General features: G+C 46.2%; 1 protein-coding gene across 6 annotated transcripts in view; it reads left to right on the forward strand.

Moving 5' to 3' along the window:
• MTMR4 (myotubularin related protein 4) overlaps nucleotides 1-22,836 on the forward strand; it is a 570,772-nt gene that overhangs the window by 264,942 nt on the left and 282,994 nt on the right. For all 6 annotated transcript variants that reach the window (XM_069226856.1, XM_069226854.1, XM_069226857.1 and 3 more), the window contains one exon: nucleotides 2,279-2,502. In XM_069226856.1, the coding sequence (XP_069082957.1) occupies nucleotides 2,279-2,502 (224 nt within the window). The remainder of the gene's footprint in view (nucleotides 1-2,278; nucleotides 2,503-22,836) is intronic.

The following is a 22,836-nucleotide window of genomic DNA, read 5'->3' on the forward strand; positions in this document are numbered from 1 at the left end:
GTAGGTTTTTCTCAGACAGAGCCGCTGTCATTGGGAGTTCGTTGTCCTTTTGGATGCAGGCAGTCCTCTGGAGTTGGGTAGAGGTTGCTGGTTGCGTCGCTGGTCTTTTGCAGGCTCTTTGAAGTAGGAGACAGGCCGGTAGGGCTGGGGCCAAAGCAGTTATAGTCTTCTTCTCTGTTGTTTTTTTTTTAGCTAAGCAGCCCTTCTTGAAGGTCGTCCGGAATCTGGTGAGCTGGGTTCAGGGAGGCCCTTAAATCCTAGATTTAGAGGCGTTTTGGGGATCACAGGGCAGTAGCCAATGGCTACTGTCCCTGAGGGTGGCTACATCCTCCTTGTGCCCACTCCCTTTGAATAAACATAAAAGTGGGGCTTTGTTTTGGGGGTGGGAGGGCGGGTTGGCACATCTCCACTAGTTGGAGTGTCCTGGGGCACTGTAACCTGAGGCTTGAGCCTTTGAGGCTCACCACCAGGTGTTACAGTTCCTGTAGGGGGAGGTGTGAAGCAGCTCCACCTAGGACAGGCTTTGTTTCTGACCACAGAGTGCACATAAACACTCACCCCATGTGGTCAGAAACTTGTCTGAAAGTGGCAGGCTGGTACAGACCGGTCAGTCCTACACTAGCAGTTTGGCTAACATACAGGGGCCATCTCCTAGATACCCTCTGTGTGCTTTTTTCAATAAATCCTACGCTGGCATCAGTGTGGGTTTATTGTGCTGAGAAGCTTGATACCAAACTTCCCAGTATTCGGTGAAGCCATTATGGAGCTGTGGAGTTCGTAATGACAAATTTCCAGACAATATACTCAATATGGCTACACTGCATTTACAATGTCCAAGAACGGACGTGGCTCATGCAGCTATGCCCTCACCTGTGGTATAGTGCACCCTGCCTTAGGGCTGTGAGGCCTGCTAAAGGGGTGACTTTCCTATGCCACAACAGGGATTTGTGGGCATGGCACCCTTCGTGCCATGTCGACTTTGTCTTTTTCTTCTCGTCAGTACACACAAACTGCAAGGTGTATGTGCTTGGTGAGTGGTCGCCTAGGGTGGCATAATACATGCTGCAGCCCTTACAGACCTTCCCTGGCCACAGGGCCCTTTGTACCATGGGTTCCTTTTAAGTGTGTGCCAGGGTTGTGCTAATTGTGGAACCAAAGGTACAGTTTTAGTGAAAGAACACTGGGGCTGAAGCCTGGTTAGCAGGGACTGAGCCCACTTTCAATCAAAGTTGGCATCAACACTAGGCAAAATGTGTCGGGGTAACCATGCCAACAGCGGCACTTTCCCCACATACTACGTTTATTTTTTTCTTCTTCCCTGCCATCCTTGTTGAACCTCTTGCCATTTGGAGCTGAGTTTTTCTGTCACACATACTTCAAAGAAGCTGTTATCTCCATTGAAATTGATGTTTGTGAGAACAGATATGTGCTTTAGTGACAGCAGCTGTCATCTACTTCCAAATGTATTTTAACTAGGACATGGGTGCAATTGCCTTTTTTATAATGGAATATTTTGCCAAATGTCATATTTTTTTGTCTTTTTCACACATGTGGAGAATAACTCAATTGTTCAGAATCACAGCGGTGTTGTGCCGAGACCCAATAAGTTTTGGCTAAACCAATAGGCCTTACCTGTAAGACGTTTGGCTCTTCCATTGCCTTTTGTTTATGCTGTACGGAATGGTCATTATCGATTTTGGTAATTTGTAACCATGCTGTAAAATAGCTTGGCTGTGTGCAACATGGCTAAAAATAACAATAAAAAAGTGTTAGCCTTGGGTACATTGTAGTAATTTTTGAAATTTGTTTTAGCCACACTGCAAAATACCGCACTGCTGTATAGCATGGCTGCAAAACATTGCAAAAAAAATAGCTCACATAAGCGAGACTTATTGGCTTTGTTAGAAATTGGTTTTGGATTTCTTTCGAGTTGTGACTTATTTATTCAGTTGTTTTGGTACTTATAAATGCTTTACACTTGTTCCTTTTGTTTAAGCCGGACTGCTCGAAGCCACAGCTACCTAGGGTCGAGCTACTGTTTAAACCCCTCTATGAGGTGCATATAGAGAGAGGCACATTCAAGTTCAAGATTAGGTTTTAATGTGTCCCTTGATGTTAAATATATAATCAGAAGTACTTGAAATGTTGGTGAGTGCCTACATCAGCTCCCTCAAACATGTTAGTATAACATTTTGATCAATGTGTTTTTTTTTGTAGCTGTTACATATGGCTAGATGTTCTTTTATTTGTTGCTGCCTTTTCATCTCTCCCCCAATAGACATCAGAAGAACGGGGCTGTGATTGCTCGGTGCAGCCAACCAGAGATTAGCTGGTGGGGCTGGCGTAATGCAGATGATGAGTACTTGGTGACTTCCATCGCCAAAGCTTGCGTCCTTAATCCAGGAGGAAAGTACAATAGTGGGAGCATTTCTAAAGCGGTCAGTGAGGGAAACAGTATAAAAGGTGGAAATGAAGGAACTGATGCTGTGGATACAGACTTTGGTAAGAGCCAGCTAAATAAGATATCTCGGACAATGTCCTTATTTGATCACAGTTGAATGCTTTCTTCTCTTGTCAACTCCTCGTTGCTTTTTAAGCCCCTGGCTGTATGTGCTGCCCTAGTTATTACTTGTTTAGCCCGGAAAGCGTTTTTTTTAGGAACATACTGGTCTGAACCGTACTGAATACTGATAAGTTGAAGTAACAGAAATAGAGAATGGGATATGACTGAGGATGTAATTGTTATGGAGAAGGTGTTGAGGCGAATGGTAGGGGGTGGATATTTATGATTCACCTCTGCATGTAGGACAGTTGAGATGTCCAGCTGAGGATAGAGTGGAACTTAGCGGAAACAAATTGGAAAGTTAAGGGATGTATCCAGCTTATAAGAGAAAAGTAGTAAACCTAGGTTAGGCGCGAGAAAGGTGCCAGGTTTGCAGAAAAGATCTACCAATTAAGGAAATGAGTTTGAATTTATATCATTAGAGAATAGAGGTTGAGTGCAAACCTGAGGAAGAGGTGTGTAATTGGAGGCTTGTAGTGACTCCTTGTGAGCAAGTGTTAAAAGGGTAATGGGAAAGTATTGAATGTGGTGAGACAGAAAGTTGGATAAGGTGCAAGCTTTGCAGGTTGCAGACTTAGCAAAATGGAGGTGAATTTTTGAGGCAGGAATGACTGTTACACAGTCCTGTCTAACGTGAGGCTAATATTGGGGGAATTTTTTTTCTTCCAGGATGGTGTTAAAGGGATTTGGTTATCCAGGCTTTTGAGAATAGTACAGTATGGATATTTGATTCAGTCCTGCCTAGAAGGTGTGATGCAGCCATGTCTATATCAGGGTGAAACGGTGGGAGGCGGGTGAATAATCAACACATGTTCAGTGAGTAGTGATGGTGTTTTTTGCATCCCTTCTGAAGGAGGCGAAGCACCATGGAAACTGCTCTTCTGATGAGGCAGAAGTCGAGGAGTGTGAGGCTGTGGTATTTGGCCTTGTTGCATGGGGCTCCTGAGTGGAATGCTGGAAAATAGAGGAGGGGTAAAGGATGTCTGCATTAGCCTGCAGATGTTTGAAATAGATCACTGCTGATGTGAAATGTGGTAAGTGAGATCCAGTCGTACTTAGTAGTGGTTTGGGTCCAGCAAATTTGAAAAGGAAGTGTGAAACGTATGGGGATGTGACCTGACAGAGGAGGAGGGCTTAATATCCAGCACCACTGAGAAGGCTACTCACACCGTTAGGTCTACTGTGCGATTGAGGGATACATCTTCGAAAATATTGTTAGTTTAAAGCAGTAGTTTGAAAGAACTATCCTTGTTGATGATTAAAAATGGCACAGATTAATGTACACCTATAGAGGATAGCCAGGTTTCCTGCTTATTGGGTGAGGACCTGCCCTGAGTACGGGATGAAGGAATAAGAAGTGGCCATAACACATTGGAGATACTGGTTTGAAAATACACTGCAAGCTAGGTATGGAGTACGCCCATGCGGAGGGGGTGGGAAGCAGTGCAGTGTATTGTTTACTTGGTTAGCATGAGGTTGGTCCCATTTAGTGAATCTTCATTAAACATTAAAAAAAAAAAAAAAAAAAAAACAGTTCCTTCCTGAAACGTTTTGGGGTGATCCATTAGTTGGGTGGTAGAGGAAAGTTTGGGATGTCTGAAAATGCAGTGTTCAATGGCATGTGTATCTGTAGATACACATGGTTTGCATAAGTCCGCCATCTAGTGCTGGGCGTGTTCCAAGTTGTTTATCTTCAAAGAATATTTTCGAGTCACAATATCGAGTGCTGACTCCTCTTGGTGATACTACACATGTGTATCGAGCCCTTTGTTAGATTGTTTTCTCTCCGTCATCTGGTTTGAAAGTGTTTCCTCTCAATCCGGTGAATCTCGGTTCGGAATGTTCTGAACTTTATTCTGCCTTTCTTCTAACATCGGTATATTGATTCGATTGCGTTTTCTATACTTTATAGTCGATCCAATTTATATAGTTGGGATCTATTTCACGCTCTATTTGGGCCTACTTCGGTAAACTTTAATCAAAGAATGATAGGCTCCATTTCTGTTCTGTCCTCGGTGACACTCCAAGTTTCCCTACACCGACCAACACTTGGTGTATAATTTGTGTCCGTCTCCCAAAAACACAGAAGAGACCTGCGACGCCTGTAGATCGTTTCAATCAGAGAAGACTCTATGGGACTGAAGAGCATGTCGACTAGATATGGCATCCTAGTCAACAGGAGACACACCCGACATCTTCGGAGAAGATTCCGTGCAGGACGAAGTAGGACAGCACGCAGCCTTCTCCATTAGACACACTGACTCAGATCGAGACTTGTATGTCGAGAGCCAAGCCATCCCACTGGCGCAGTACGTGAATATATCAGCCCTATTGCACCAAAGACTATTAAAAAGACTCCTGCATTGGTCATTGGTCCTCCACTGCCCTTCGGCCATGGTTGGAGCCGAAAAATACATTTGATTGACCAGCCTCCGGGTTCAGTACCAAAAATACATAAGATCAGTATGTATTCGGCACCGACCAAACAGACAGCAACATCTGTTTTGGTATCGAGCAGAAAATCAAATATTTCTATTTCATAGCCAGAAAAGTTTCCATCATTTTCAGAGCTGACATTTTCGGTTCAAGTCAGACATTCGGTGTCCAAACATTTGGAATCAAAAACTACCATCATTAAGCATTCTGCCGTTACGGAGGAGTTACTGTCCATAGAACCAATACTTGGAAGTGATGGACGCTAAACAGCACAGGCTTCAAATACAAAACGGAACAGGAAGGATCATAACCTCTTCTCCTGTGCCAATTAAGAGGAGACTCGCATTTCAAGAGACTTTGGATGCTGGGCCTCCACCTAGGAAAGCCTCTAAAGAAAAGAAAAAAGCTACAGAACAGCTTTCGCCTTCACCACCACACTCTCTCCTTTACTTCCTTCCTCCCCACCACCTCCACCTACACATTTCACACAATTCTCTCCACAAACATAATCAGCATCACCTCATAGGGAAGAATTAAGTGATGTTCAACAAGATGTAGACCCATCGGATCTCTATGTTCCTGATCCCATTTTGTCTAGTGACCTGGATTTATATCTAGCAAGGCCATCTCCCCCTGAAGATACCACTGCTTATAATCAAGTGATAGGTAGAGCAGCTGGGTATCACAACATACAATTACATACAGATCCAATTGAAGAGGACTTCTTGTTTAATACTTTAACAAGTACACACAAAGTCCCAATGTCTCCCTATGCTTCCAGGCATGCTTAGACATGCTGATAACATATTCAAAGAACCCGTTGAGGCAAGTATCATCACACCTAGGGTTGATTAAACAAATAATAAATAACCACAAAGCTGCACCCTCTGCTACAACTCATCAAAACACAATTACCGCCTGACTCCAAAGTAGTAATCTACAGGAGGCGCTCCTCCTCCAGACAAAGAGCAAGAAATTAGACGCAGCGGGCAAAAGAGTGACTGCGCAGGCTGCTAATCACTCGAGGGTGGAAAATTCTCAGGCCGTTCTGGTGAGGTACACTAGAGCCCACTGGGAAGAAATGGAAGAGCTATTGCAATATCGCCCAAAGGAACATTAAAGTGCAGAAAATAGTAGCAGAGGGACAGGTTATTTCAAACAATGCAATCAGATGTGCAACTTAGGCAGCTGATACAGCTGCAAGGGTGGGGTGGGGACAATAAACACTAGCATAGTAATACGGAGAAATTCATGGTTGAGGTGTTCAGGTTTTAAACCTGAAATACAGCAAGCTGTATTAAAAATGCCTTTTGATAAAGAGCATTTATTTTGGCCAGAGATGGATACCATCATAGAGAAACTTTAAAAAAAGACTCTGAAACAGCTAAGGCTATGGGCTTATGTGAGAAAGTAGCCTCTTTCTAGCCTTGTTACCCCCACTTTTGGCCTGTTTGTGAGTGTATGTCAGGGTGTTTTCACTGTCTCACTGGGATCCTGCTAGCCAGGGCCCAGTGCTCATAGTGAAGACCCTATGTTTTCAGTATGTTTGTTATGTGTCACTGGGACCCTGCTAGTCAGGACCCCAGTGCTCATAAGGTGTTGCCTATATGTATGTGTTCCCTGTGTGGTGCCTAACTGTCTCACTGAGGCTCTGCTAACCAGAACCTCAGTGGTTATGCTCTCTCATTTCTTTCCAAATTGTCACTAACAGGCTAGTGACCAATTTTACCAATTCACATTGGCTTACTGGAACACCCTTATAATTCCCTAGTATATGGTACAGAGGTACCCAGGGTATTGGGGTACCAGGAGATCCCTATGGGCTGCAGCATTTCTTTTGCCACCCATAGGGAGCTCTGACAATTCTTACACAGGCCTGCCACTGCAGCCTGAGTGAAATAACGTCCACGTTATTTCACAGCCATTTTACACTGCACTTAAGTAACTTATAAGTCACCTATATGTCTAACCTTTACCTGGTAAAGGTTAGGTGCAAAGTTACTTAGTGTGAGGGCACCCTGGCACTAGCCAAGGTGCCCCCACATTGTTCAGAGCCAATTCCCTGAACTTTGTGAGTGCGGGGACACCATTACACGCGTGCACTACATATAGGTCACTACCTATATGTAGCTTCACAATGGTAACTCCGAATATGGCCATGTAACATGTCTATGATCATGGAATTGCCCCCTCTATGCCATCCTGGCATAGTTGGCACAATCCCATGATCCCAGTGGTCTGTAGCACAGACCCTGGTACTGCCAAACTGCCTTATCAGGGGTTTCACTGCAGCTGCTGCTGCTGCCAACCCCTCAGACAGGTTTCTGCCCTCCTAGGGTCCAGCCAGGCTTGTCCCAGGATGGCAGAACAAAGGACTTCCTCTGAGAGAGGGTGTTACACCCTCTCCCTTTGGAAAATGGTGTGAAGGCAGGGGAGGAGTAGCCTCCCCCAGCCTCTGGAAATGCTTTCATGGGCACATTTGGTGCCCATTTCTGCATAAGCCAGTCTACACCGGTTCAGGGACCCCTTAGCCCTGCTCTGGCGCGAAACTGGACAAAGGAAAGGGGAGTGACCACTCCCCTGACCTGCACCTCCCCTGGGAGGTGTCCAGAGCTCCTCCAGTGTGCTCCAGACCTCTGCCATCTTGGAAACAGAGGTGCTGCTGGCACACTGGACTGCTCTGAGTGGCCAGTGCCACCAGGTGACGTCAGAGACTCCTTCTGATAGGCTCCTTCAGGTGTTGCTAGCCTATCCTCTCTCCTAGGTAGCCAAACCCTCTTTTCTGGCTATTTAGGGTCTCTGTCTCTTGGGATTCCTTAGATAACGAATGCAAGAGCTCAGCTGAGTTCCTCTGCATCTCTCTCTTCACCTTCTGCCAAGGAATCGACTGCTGACCGCGCTGGAAGCCTGCGAAACTGCAACATAGTAGCAAAGACGACTACTGCAACTCTGTAACGCTGATCCTGCCGCCTTCTCGACTGTTTTCCTGGTGGTGCATGCTGTGGGGGTAGTCTGCCTCCTCTCTGCACTAGAAGCTCCGAAGAAATCTCCCGTGGGTCGACGGAATCGTCCCCCTGCAACCGCAGGCACCAAAGAACTGCATCACCGGTCCCCTGGGTCTCCTCTCAGCACGACGAGCGAGGTCCCTTGAATCCAGCAACTCTGTCCAAGTGACTCCCACAGTCCAGTGACTCTTCAGTCCAAGTTTGGTGGAGGTAAGTCCTTGCCTCCCCACGCCAGACTGCATTGCTGGGAACCACGACTTTTGCAACTACTCCGGCCTCCGTGCACTTCCGGCGGAAATCCTTTGTGCACAGTCCAGCCTGGGTCCACGGCACTCTAACCTGCATTGCACGACCTCCTAAGTTGTTCTCCGGCGACGTGGGACTCCTTTGTGCGAATTCGGGTGAGCACCGTTTCACGGATCCTCGTAGTGCCTGTTTCTGGCACTTCTGCGGGTGCTGCCTGCTGCTGAGAGGGCTCCTTGTCTTGCTCAACGTCCCCTCTGTCTCCTGACGCAATTTGCGACATCCTGGTCCCTCCTGGGCCACAGCAGCATCCAAAAACACTAACCGCACGATTTGCAGCTAGCAAGGCTTGTTGGCGGTCTTTCGGCAGGAAAACACTTCTGCACGACTCTCCACGGCGTGAGGGATCCGTCTTCCAAAGGGGAAGTCTCTAGCCCTTGCCGTTCCTGCAGAAACCTAAGCTTCTACTGTCCAGTAGCAGCTTCTTTGCACCCACAACTGGCATTTCCTGGGCATCTGCCCATCTCCGACTTGCTTGTGACTTTTGGACTTGGTCCCCTTGTTCCACAGGTACCCTCGACTGGAAATCCATTGTTGTTGCATTGCTGGTTTGTGTCTTTCCTGCAGAATTCCCCTATCACGACTTCTATGTCCTTTGGGGAACTTTAGTGCACTTTGCACTCACTTTTCAGGGTCTTGGGGTGGGCTATTTTTCTAACCCTTACTATTTTCTAATAGTCCCAGCGACCCTCTACAAGGTCACATAGGTTTGGGGTCCATTCATGGTTCGCATTCCACTTTTGGAGTATATGGTTTGTGTTGCCCCTATCCCTATGTGTCTCCATTGCATCCTATTGTAACTATACATTGTTTGCACTGTTTTCTAAGACTATTACTGCATATTTTGGTATTGTGTACATATATCTTGTGTATATTTGCTATCCTCTCACTGAGGGTACACTCTGAGATACTTTGGCATATTGTCATAAAAATAAAGTACCTTTATGTTCGGTGGCATGTGTAGCTGCAGATACACATGCTGTGCATAGTCTGCCGTCTGGTGTTGGGCTCGGAGTGTTACAAGTTGTTTTTCTTCGAAGAAGTTTTCGAGTCACGAGACCGAGGGACTCCTCCCACTTCGGTTCCATTGCGCATGGGCGTCGACTCCATCTTAGATTGTTTTCTTTCCGCCGTCGGGATCGGACGTGTTCCTTTTCGCTCCGTGTTTCGGGTCGGAAAGTTAGTCAGAATCTCGGAAAAATTTGTCGGTATTGTTTCGTTCGGTATCGGGTTAGTTAGAACAAATCGACACCGAATCTTGAAAAGCTCCGGTAGCCCTTCGGGGTAATTTCGATCATCCGTCGGGGCCTAGTCGGCCCGACCGCGTGCAACATCGAGACTGATGGAACGGACCCCGTTCCGATTCTGTCCTAAATGCCATAATAAATATCCTTATACGGATCAACATTTGGTCTGTAACTTGTGCCTGTCCCCCGAGCACAAGGAGGATACGTGCGAAGCCTGTCGCACGTTTCGGTCGAGAAAAACGCTCAGAGACCGAAGAGCCAGGAGGTTGCAGATGGCGTCCACGCCGACAGGACAACAACGGTTCGAGGAGGAGGAAGAAGAAACTTTCTCCATCCACGAGTCGGATTCCGAAGAATTCGACGTCGAAGAACAACCAACCGTGAGTAAGACGTCGAAACAAAAATCACACGAAAAGACTGACAAAGCCCAGGGGACGCCACCGCCAACAGACCATGGCTTAACCCGGAAAGTAGGTGACCGTCCATCGGCACCGAAAAAGGGCGAGCTGCTGTCGAAGTCATCCGACTCCGGTCGAGATACAGGCACGCAGCAATCTCGGGACCGAGAGAGTGACGCAGAAAAAATTCGGCACCGACACAGCAGCACCGAAGTTGGTCGGCACCAAGAGGGCACGACGCCGAAAAGAAAAAAGATTTTGTCGGAGCCGAAAAAATCCAGAGACACTGTTTCGGTGCCGAAACACCCGGCAACCGAACCGAAAACTGGTTCCTTCTCAGAGGAACAGGGACTGTCCTCTCAACTAAAAAAACACAGATTTGAGGAGGAATTACAAACAATTGAGCCAGATCACACGCAAAAGCGGATCTTTATTCAAAAGGATACAGGGAAGATTAGCACTCTTCCCCCAATCAAAAGGAAAAGGAAACTTGACTTCCAGCAAGGAGACAAGCAACCACAAGCAAAGGTGGTAAAGAAGGTAACTCCACCACCCTCTCCACGACCATCAACTCATGCCTCACCGGCACAAACTCCACCATTAACACACTCACCAGCTCATACTACAATGAGCCAGGATGATCAGGATGCATGGCACCTCTACGACGCTCCAGTATCGGACAATAGCCCGGAGTCGTACCCAACTAAACCGTCACCACCTGAGGACAGTACATGATATGCACAGGTGGTAGCTAGGGCAGCCGAATTCCATAATGTCTCGCTACATTCGGAGCCTATTGAGGATGACTTCCTCTTTAACACCCTGTCCTCCACCCATAGCCATTATCAAAGCCTTCCCATGCTTCCAGGAATGCTAAGGCACTCAAAACAAATATTTCAAGAGCCAGTTAAAAGCAGAGCCATAACTCCAAGGGTGGAGAAAAAATACAAGGCTCCACCCACAGACCCTGTTTTTATTACATCACAACTGACACCAGACTCAGTAGTTGTGGGGGCAGCTCGTAAAAGAGCCAACTCGCATACATCAGGCGACGCACCACCTCCGGACAAGGAGAGCCGCAAATTTGATGCAGTGGGAAAAAGGGTTGCAGCACAAGCGGCAAATCAGTGGCGCATTGCCAACTCGCAAGCACTCCTGACGAGATACGACAGGGCTCATTGGGATGAGATGCAACATCTCATCGAACACCTCCCCAAAGAGTTCCAAAAACGAGCGCAACAGGTGGTGGAAGAGGGACAAAGTATCTCGAACAATCAGATACGGTCTTCCATGGATGCAGCGGATACAGCTGCAAGGACAATAAATACTGCAGTCACGATAAGGAGGCACGCATGGCTGCGCACATCTGGGTTCAAACCCGAAATACAACAGGCTGTGCTCAATATGCCGTTTAATGAACAGCAATTGTTTGGGCCGGAGGTCGACCCTGCAATTGAAAAATTAAAAAAGGACACCGATACAGCCAAAGCCATGGGCGCACTCTACTCCCCGCAGGGCAGAGGCACATTTGGCACATTTCGTAAAACAACTTTTAGGGCAGGGTTTCGAGGTCAACCCACAGAAACCAGCACCTCACAAACAAGACCACCTACCTACCAGGGACAATATCAAAGGGGAGGTTTTCGGGGACAATACAGAGAGGGCCAATTCCCAAGAAACCGGGGAAAATTTCAAGGTCCCAAAACCCCTCAAAATAAACAGTGACTCACAAGTCACACAACCCCTTCACACAACACCAGTGGGGGGAAGACTAAGCCAGTTCTACAAATCTTGGGAGGAAATAACAACAGACACTTGGGTCTTAGCAATTATCCAACATGGTTATTGCATAGAATTTCTCCAACTCCCTCCAAACGTCCCACCGAAAACACACAATATGTCAAAACAGCATATAGACCTTCTAGGACTAGAAGTTCAAGCATTTCTGCAAAAGGAAGCAATAGAACTAGTACCACGTCAACAAAAGAACACAGGAGTTTACTCACTGTACTTTCTAATACCAAAAAAAGACAAAACTCTAAGACCAATACTAGATCTCAGAACACTAAACACCTACATCAAATCAGACCACTTTCACATGGTCACATTACAAGACGTAATCCCACTGCTCAAACAGCAAGACTACATGACAACATTAGATCTAAAAGATGCGTATTTCCATATACCGATACATCCTTCACACAGGAAATACCTAAGGTTCGTATTCAAGGGAATACATTACCAATTCAAAGTGTTGCCATTCGGAATAACAACTGCGCCAAGAGTCTTTACAAAATGCCTAGCAGTAGTAGCTGCACATATCAGAAGGCAGCAAATACACGTGTTCCCTTACTTAGACGATTGGTTAATCAAGACCAACACGCTAACAAAGTGTTCACATCACACAAATTATGTTATACAAATCCTTCACAAGCTGGGTTTCTCCATCAACTATGCGAAGTCACACCTTTTGCCGTGTCAAACACAGCAATACTTAGGAGCGACAATCAACACAACAAAAGGGATAGCCACTCCAAGTCCACAAAGGGTTCAAACATTTCACAAGTTAATACAGGCCATGTATCCAACACAAAAGATACAAGCAAAAATAGTATTAAAACTCCTAGGCATGATGTCTTCATGCATAGCCATTGTCCCATACGCAAGGTTGCACATGCGGCCCTTACAACAGTGCCTAGCATCACAATGGTCACAGGCACAGGGTCAACTTCTAGATCTGGTGTTGATAGACCGCCAAACATACATCTCGCTTCTATGGTGGAACAGTACAAATTTAAACAAAGGGCGGCCTTTCCAAGACCCAGTGCCAACATACGTTATAACAACGGATGCTTCCATGACAGGGTGGGGAGCACACCTCAATCAACACAGCATCCAAGGACAATGGGACATACATCAAAGAAAGTTTCACATAAATCACTTAGAACTGTTAGCAGTATTTCTAGTGTTGAAAGCATTCCAACCCATGATAACCCACAAATAAATTCTTGTCAAAACAGACAACATGACGACAATGTATTATTTAAACAAACAGGGGGGGACACATTCGACACAGTTGTGTCTCCTAACACAAAAAATATGGCATTGGGCAATTCACAACCATATTCGCCTAATAGCACAATTTATTCCAGGGATCCAGAACCAACTACCAGACAATCTCTCTCGGGATCACCAACAAATCCACGAATGGGAAATTCACCCCCAAATACTGAACAATTACTTTCAAATTTGGGGAACACCTCAAATAGATCTATTTGCAACAAAAGAAAACGCAAAATGCCAAAACTTCGCATCCAGGTACCCACACAGGTACTCCCAAGGCAATGCTCTATAGATGAATTGGTCAGGGATATTTGCGTACGCTTTTCCCCCTCTCCCTCTCCTTCCATATCTAGTAAACAAATTGAGTCAAAACAAACTCAAACTCATACTAATAGCACCAACATGGGCAAGACAACCTTGGTATACGACACTACTAGACCTGTCAGTAGTACCTCATGTCAAACTACCCAACAGACCAGATCTGTTAACACAACACAAACAGATCAGGCATCCAAACCCAGCATCGCTGAATCTAGCAATTTGGCTCCTGAAATCCTGGAATTTGGACACTTAGACCTCACACAAGAATGTATGGAGGTCATAAAACAAGCTAGAAAACCTTCCACTAGACACTGCTATGCAAGTAAATGGAAAAGATTTGTTTATTACTGCCATAAAGATCAAATTCATCCATTGCATGCGTCTCCAAAAGATGTAGTAGGATATTTACTACATTTGCAAAAATCCAATCTAGCTTTCTCTTCCATAAAGATACATCTCGCCGCAATATCTGCTTACCTGCAGATTACTCATTCAACTTCCCTGTTTAGAATACCTGTCATTAAAGCGTTTATGGAAGGCCTAAAGAGAATTATACCACCAAGGACACCACCTGTTCCTTCATGGAACCTCAACATTGTCTTAACAAGGCTCATGGGTCCACCTTTCGAACCCATGCATTCTTGTGAAATGCAATATTTAACGTGGAAAGTTGCATTTCTCATTGCCATCACATCTTTAAGAAGAGTAAGTGAAATACAGGCGTTTACCATACAAGAACCATTTATTCAAATACACAAGAATAAAGTAGTTCTAAGAACAAATCCAAAATTCTTACCAAAGGTTATCTCACCGTTCCACTTAAATCAAACAGTAGAATTACCAGTGTTCTTCCCACAGCCAGATTCAATAGCTGAAAGAGCACTACATACATTAGACATCAAAAGAGCACTAATGTACTACATTGACAGAGCAAAAGTAATTAGAAAGACAAAACAACTATTTATTGCCTTTCAAAAACCTCATACAGGAAATCCAATTTCAAAACAAGGTATTGCCAGATGGATAGTTAGGTGCATCCAAACCTGCTATCTTAAAGCAAAGAGAGAGCTGCCTATTACACCAAAGGCACACTCAACCAGAAAGAAAGGTGCTACTATGGCCTTTCTAGGAAATATTCCAATGAACGAAATATGTAAGGCAGCAACATGGTCTACGCCTCATACATTTACTAAACACTACTGTGTAGATGTTATCTGCACAACAAGCCACAGTAGGGCAAGCCGTACTAAGAACTTTATTTCAAACTACTTCCACTCCTACAGGCTAAACCACCGCTTTTGGGGAGATAACTGCTTACTAGTCTATGCACAGCATGTGTATCTGCAGCTACACATGCCACCGAACGGAAAATGTCACTTACCCAGTGTACATCTGTTCGTGGCATTAGTCGCTGCAGATTCACATGCGCCCACCCGCCTCGCCGGGAGCCTGTAGCCGTTTGGAAGTATATCTTCAACATTTGTACATTTGTAAATATATTACTTTAACCTTCATTTGGTACATACGTATTCATTCCATTGCATGGGCACTATTACTAGCATACACAACTCCTACCTCACCCTCTGCGGGGAAAACAATCTAAGATGGAGTCGATGCCCATGCGCAATGGAACCGAAGTGGGAGGAGTCCCTCGGTCTCGTGACTCGAAAAGACTTCTTCGAAGAAAAACAACTTGTAACACTCCGAGCCCAACACCAGACGGCGGACTATGCACAGCATGTGAATCTGCAGCGACTAATGCCACGAACAGATGTACACTGGGTAAGTGACATTTTCCTTTTAGTATAACTGTGTATTGTGTTTTCTTATGATATTGTGCATATGACACTAGTGGTACTGTAGGAGCTTCACTCGTCTCCTAGTTCAGCCTAAGCTGCTCTGCTAAGCTACCATTATCAGCCTATGCTGCTAGACACCCTATACACTAATAAGGGATAACTGGGCCTGGTGCAAGGTGCAAGTACCCCTAGGTACTCACTACAAGCCAGTCCAGCCTCCTACAGCTTACTATATACCACACCCACTAGAAGCACTTTTCATAAGCCACAATTTAGAGGTGGTTTCAAACCATCAACCACAGAGCCATCCACCTCACAACAAAAACATGGATCACACTTCTACAATACAGGTTCGTAGAGAGGCTCAAACAATAGAGGAAGAGGAAAAACATCTGCCTATACAGGTTCCTCCACATCATCGAAACAGTGACCTTTTACAAATCCCCACAGCTCACATCTCCTATGGGAGGAAGACTGGTACATTTTATCCACAGTGGTACAGCATCACCACAGATCAGTGGGTTCTATCAATTATCCAACAATTCAGTCACACTCCACCAAACATTCCTCTTCGTTTCCACAAACTCTCATGACCATCATGCTCTATTAAAAGAGGAGGTACAGTCCCTTCTTCTCAAAGGGGCTATAGAACCAGTCCCTACATCCCAACAACGATTAGGAGTATATTCACTTTACTTCCTGCAGGAAAGTACCCTCTATCTTGGCATGGTTACCCACATTTTCTGCCTACTGTCAGTATGTTTGACTGTCTACTGGGATCATTCTAACCAGGACTCCAGTAGTTTTGCTCTCTCTAAATTGTACATTTTTTTCTTCCACATTTGGCATTCTGGTCCACCCACATGTAAGTCCCTAGTATATGATACCTAGGTACCCAGGTCATTGGGGTTCAAGGTGATCCCTATGGGCTGCTGCAGTTATTCTGCCACCCATAGGGAGCTCATGCAAAGGGTTCTGCAGGCCTGCCATTGCAGCCTGCGTGAAACATGTGCATGCACCCGTTTTCACTACAGGTCACTACACCAGGTCACTATAAGTCACCCCTATGGTAGGCCATCTCAGCCCGGAGGGCAGGGTGCAGGTACCTGTGTGTGAGGGCGCCCCTGCGCTAGCAGAAGTGCCCCCTCAAACTCCAGATCCATTTACCTGGACTTTGTGAGTGCAGGGACGCTATTTTACGTGTGTACTGGACATAGGTCACTACCTATGTTCAGCTACATAATGGGAACTCTGAACCTGGGCATGTTTGGTATCAAACATGTCAAAATTATACCCCAATACTGTTGCAAGTATTGAAAGTATGATTCCATGCACTCTGGGGGCTCCTTAGAGGACCCCCAGCATTGCTACAACCAGTCTTAACTGGGTGTTCCTGGCAGCCCAGCAGCTCCCACCCCTCAGACAGGTTTATGCCCCCGTGCTGCTTGATCTGATCAAGCCCAAAAAGGCAGAACAAAGGATTCCCTTTGGGAGAGGGAGGTAACACCCTCTCCCTTTGGAAATAGGCGTGATGGGTTTGGGAGGGGTATCTTCCCCAAGCCATTGGTTTGCTTTCAAGGGCTCATTTGCTGCCCTCTGTGCATAAACTAGTCCTCACCTGTTCAGGGACCCTCTATTCCTGATCTGACGCAAAAGTGGACAATGGAAAGGGGAGTGACTACTCCCCTGTCCCTCACCACCCCAGGGTGGTGCCCAGAGCTCCTCTAGAGGGTCCCTGGGTTCTGCCATCTTGTTTCCAAGGTTGGCAGGGAACTCTGGGAGCATCTGAGTGGCCAGGCCAGGCAGATGACATCAGAGCCCCCTCCTGATAGGTGCCTACCTGGTTAGATGACCAATCCCCCTTTCAGGGCTATTTAGGGTCTCTCTTGGGTTGGTCCACAGATTTGGCTTGCAAGATTCCTGCAGGACTCCACCGCAACCTCTGCTTTGACTTCTGGCCACAAGAACCGTGACTGGACCCTCCAGGAACTGACAAATGCTGCTACAACGAAGAAGACTGTTCTGTAACTTTGTGTTCGATGGCATCTGTCGCTGTAGATACGCATGTTCTGCAATAGCTCGCCATCTGGTGTTGGGCCGGAGTGTTACAAGTTGTTTTTCTTCGAAGAAGTCTTTCGAGTCACGGGACCGAGTGACTCCTCCTTTTGTCTCCATTGCGCATGGGCGTCGACTCCATCTTCGATTGTTTTTTTTCCGCCATCGGGTTCGGACGTGTTCCTGTCGCTCCGAGTTTCGGAACGGAAAATTAGCTAATTTCGGAAGATTTTCGTCGGTATTGTTGCGTTCGGGATCGGCGTACTTAGATTCCACACCGCATCGAAGATCGAAGAGCTCCGGTGCCCTTCGGGGTAGTTTTTTCGATCCTCCGTCGGGGCCTGGTCGGCCCGACCGCGTGCTGAAGAACGCCGATGGAACGGACCCCGTTCCGTTTCTGCCCCAAATGCCACAATAAATACCCCTACACAGACCAACACTTGGTCTGCAACCTGTGCCTGTCACCTGAGCACAGCGAAGACACCTGCGAGGCCTGTCGTGCGTTCCGGTCCCGAAAAACACTCCGAGACCGTCGAGCCAGAAGACTTCAAATGGCGTCCGCACCAACAGCCCAACGGGAGTTCGAGGAACAGGAAGAAGAAGGTACCTTCTCGATCCAAGACTCAGACTCCGAAGGATTCGACGACACACAAACCGTGAGTAAGACGTCGAAAACTACACAAAGAAACATTTACAAGGCCCAGGGGACGCCACTGCCACCAGGCCATGGCTCGACCCATAAATTCGGTGACCGACCGTCGGCACCGAAAAAGGCCCAAACAGTGCCGAGATCGTCCGACTCCGGTCGAGACACCGGCACGCAGCCTTCTCGGGACCGAGAAAGTGCTGGAGATAAGCCTCGACACCGAGATGCCGGTGTGGACACGGCTCGACGCCGAGACAGCGGCACCAAAACAGATCGACGCCGAGAGGTTTCGGCCCCGAAAAGGAAAAAAGTCACCTCGGAGCCGAAAAAACACGCAGACAAAGTTTCGATGCCGAAACAAACTGCAAGCGACCCAGCTTCAGGCTCTTATACAGAAGAGCACTCGCTAACCTCCCAAATGCAAAAGCATAGGTTTGAGGAAGAGCTACAAGCAACTGATGTGGACCATACGCAAAAGCGTATCTTCATTCAGCAGGGGACAGGAAAAATAAGCACCCTTCCCCCCATTAGGAGAAAGAGAAGGTTGGAGTTCCAGACGGAACAAGCACCACAACCAAAAGTGGTGAAAAGAGTTACACCACCACCCTCTCCTCCGCCCGTGATTAACGTTTCACCAGCACAAACTCCATCACACTCCCCAGCTCACACCACCATGAGCCAGGGTGACCAAGATCAGGACGCATGGGACCTATACGACGCCCCAGTGTCAGATAACAGCCCGGAGGCATACCCTACAAAGCCATCTCCACCAGAACACAGCACCGCGTACTCTCAGGTGGTGGCTAGAGCAGCACAATTTCACAACGTAAGCCTCCACTCAGAAGAAGTCGAGGATGATTTCTTGTTCAACACACTCTCCTCCACCCACAGCTCCTACCAAAGCCTGCCTATGCTCCCTGGTATGCTCCGGCACGCAAAAGACATATTTAAGGAGCCGGTCAAAAGTAGGGCAATCACACCAAGGGTGGAAAAAAAGTATAAGCCGCCTCCTACGGACCCGGTTTTCATCACTACACAGCTGCCACCAGACTCTGTTGTTGTAGGAGCAGCTAGGAAAAGGGCCAACTCTCACACATCTGGAGATGCACCACCCCCAGATAAAGAAAGCCGCAAGTTCGATGCAGCTGGTAAAAGAGTCGCAGCACAAGCTGCAAACCAGTGGCGCATCGCGAACTCCCAGGCACTACTTGCGCGCTATGACAGAGCCCACTGGGACGAGATGCAACATCTCATTGAACATCTGCCCAAGGACTTCCAAAATAGGGCAAAACAAGTGGTTGAGGAGGGACAGACCATCTCCAACAACCAGATACGTTCCTCCATGGACGCTGCAGATACAGCTGCACGGACAATTAATACATCTGTAACTATCAGAAGGCATGCATGGCTCCGAACGTCTGGATTTAAACCAGAGATTCAACAAGGAGTTCTCAATAGGCCTTTTAATGAAAAAGAACTGTTCGGTCCAGAAGTGGACACAGCGATTGAGAAACTCAAAAAAGATACGGACACTGCCAAAGCCATGGGCGCACTCTACTCCCCGCAGAGCAGAGGGAATTACAGCACATTCCGTAAAACGCCCTTTCGAGGGGGGTTTCGGGGTCAAAGCACACAAGCCAGCACCTCACAAGCAACACCGTCCACTTACCAGGGACAGTATAGAGGAGGTTTTCGGGGACAATATAGAGGAGGGCAATTCCCTAGAAATAGAGGGAGATTTCAAAGCCCCAAAACCCCTACTACTAAACAATGACTCACATGTCACTCACCCCCTCCACACAACACCAGTGGGGGGAAGAATAGGTCATTATTACAAAGCATGGGAGGAAATCACTACAGACACTTGGGTTCTAGCAATTATCCAACATGGTTATTGCATAGAATTTCTACAATTCCCTCCAAACATACCACCAAAAGCACAAAATTTAACAACACACCATTCCAATCTCCTGGAGATAGAAGTGCAGGCACTATTGCAAAAGAATGCAATCGAGTTAGTGCCAAACACACAAATAAACACAGGAGTTTACTCACTGTACTTTCTGATACCAAAGAAGGACAAAACGCTGAGACCAATCCTAGACCTCAGAGTAGTGAACACTTTCATCAAATCAGACCACTTCCACATGGTCACACTACAAGAAGTATTGCCATTGCTAAAACTACACGACTACATGGCAACTTTAGACCTCAAGGATGCTTATTTCCATATACCAATACACCCATCGCACAGGAAATACCTAAGGTTTGTATTCAAAGGAATACATTACCAATTCAAGGTACTGCCTTTCGGATTAACAACCGCACCAAGAGTCTTTACCAAATGTCTAGCGGTAGTCGCTGCACACATAAGAAGGCAGCAAATACATGTGTTCCCATATTTGGACGACTGGCTAATCAAGGCCCATTCGTTCATACAGTGCTCAAATCACACAAATCAGATCATACAAACCCTCTTCAAACTCGGGTTCACCGTCAACTTTACAAAATCCAACATTCTGCCGCGCAAGGTACAACAATACCTAGGAGCCATAATAGACACATCAAAGGGAGTAGCCACTCCAAGTCCACAAAGAATTCTAAATTTCAACACCATCATACAACGCGTGTATCCAACTCAAAGGATACAGGCAAAGATGGTATTACAACTCCTAGGCATGATGTCATCATGCATAGCCATTGTCCCAAACGCAAGACTGCACATGAGGCCCTTACAACAATGCCTAGCATCACAGTGGTCTCAAGCACAGGGTCACCTTCTAGATCTGGTGTTAATAGACCGCCAAACTTACTTCTCGCTTCTGTGGTGGAACAACATAAATTTAAACAAGGGGCGGCCTTTCCAAGACCCAGTGCCACAATACGTAATAACAACAGATGCTTCCATGACAGGGTGGGGAGCACACCTCGATCAACACAGCATACAAGGACAATGGAACGTACATCAAACAAAACTGCATATCAATCACCTAGAACTTCTAGCAGTTTTTCAAGCACTAAAAGCTTTCCAACCAATAATAGTTCACAAATACATTCTCGTCAAAACAGACAACATGACAACAATGTATTATCTAAACAAGCAGGGAGGGACGCACTCCACGCAGTTAAACCTGCTAGCACAGAAAATTTGGCATTGGGCAATTCACAACCAAATTCGCCTAATTGCACAGTTTATACCAGGGATCCAAAATCAACTCGCAGACAATCTCTCTCGAGATCACCAACAGGTCCACGAATGGGAAATTCACCCCCAAATTCTGAACACTTATTTCAAACTCTGGGGAACACCTCAGATAGACTTGTTTGCGACAAGGGAGAACGCAAAATGCCAAAACTTCGCATCCAGATACCCACACAAACAATCCCAAGGCAATGCCCTATGGATGAACTGGTCAGGGATATTTGCTTACGCTTTTCCTCCTCTCCCTCTCCTTCCTTACCTGGTAAACAAACTCAGTCAAAGCAAACTCAAACTCATATTGATAGCACCAACTTGGGCAAGGCAACCCTGGTACACAACGCTGGTAGACCTATCAGTGGTACCCTGCATCAAATTGCCCAACAGGCCAGATCTGTTGACACAGCACAACCAAAAGATCAGACACCCAGATCCAGCATCGCTGAATCTAGCAATCTGGCTCCTGAAATCCTAGAATTCGGGCACTTACAACTTACCCAAGAATGTATGGAAGTCATAAAACAAGCCAGAAGGCCATCCACCAGGCACTGCTATGCAAGTAAATGGAAGAGGTTTGTTTGCTACTGCCATATTAATCAAATACAACCATTACACACAACTCCAGAACATGTAGTGGGTTACTTGCTTCACTTACAAAAATCTAACCTAGCTTTCTCTTCCATCAAGATTCACCTTGCAGCAATATCTGCATACCTGCAGACTACCTATTCAACTTCCCTATATAAGATACCAGTCATTAAAGCATTCATGGAGGGCCTTAGGAGAATTATACCACCAAGAACACTACCTGTTCCTTCATGGAACCTAAATGTTGTCCTAACTAGACTTATGGGTCCACCTTTTGAACCCATGCACTCCTGCGAAATACAGTTCCTAACCTGGAAGGTGGCATTTCTCATCGCCATTACTTCCCTAAGAAGAGTAAGCGAGATTCAGGCGTTTACAATACAGGAACCTTTTATACAACTACACAAAAATAAGGTCGTCCTAAGGACCAATCCTAAATTTTTGCCAAAGGTTATTTCACCGTTCCATCTAAATCAAACAGTGGAACTTCCAGTGTTCTTTCCACAGCCAGATACCGTAGCTGAAAGGGCACTACATACATTAGATGTCAAAAGAGCATTAATGTATTACATTGACAGAACAAAAAACATCAGAAAGACTAAACAACTCTTTATTGCCTTTCAAAAACCTCACGCAGGAAACCCAATTTCAAAACAAGGTATAGCCAGATGGATAGTTAAATGCATCCAAATCTGCTACCTTAAAGCTAAACGACAGCTGCCCATTACACCAAGGGCACACTCAACCAGAAAGAAAGGTGCTACCATGGCCTTTCTAGGAAACATCCCAATGCAAGAAATATGTAAGGCAGCCACATGGTCTACGCCTCACACATTCACCAAGCACTACTGTGTAGACGTGTTATCCGCACAACAAGCCACAGTAGGTCAAGCCGTATTAAGGACATTATTTCAGACTACTTCCACTCCTACAGGCTGATCCACCGCTTTTGGGGAAATAACTGCTTACTAGTCTATGCAGAAAATGCGTATCTACAGCGACAGATGCCATCGAACTGAAAATGTCACTTACCCAGTGTACATCTGTTCGTGGCATCAGTCGCAGTAGATTCGCATGTGCCCACCCGCCTCCCCGGGAGCCTGTAGCAGTTTGGAAGTTACCTTCAATTATTTATATATGAATCATCTCAACCTTAAATAGGTGCATACTTAGTCACTCCATTGCATGGGCACTATTACTACAATTCAACTCC

Source organism: Pleurodeles waltl, chromosome 3_2 (genome assembly GCF_031143425.1).
Source record: "Pleurodeles waltl isolate 20211129_DDA chromosome 3_2, aPleWal1.hap1.20221129, whole genome shotgun sequence".
Lineage (NCBI taxonomy): Eukaryota > Metazoa > Chordata > Amphibia > Caudata > Salamandridae > Pleurodeles > Pleurodeles waltl.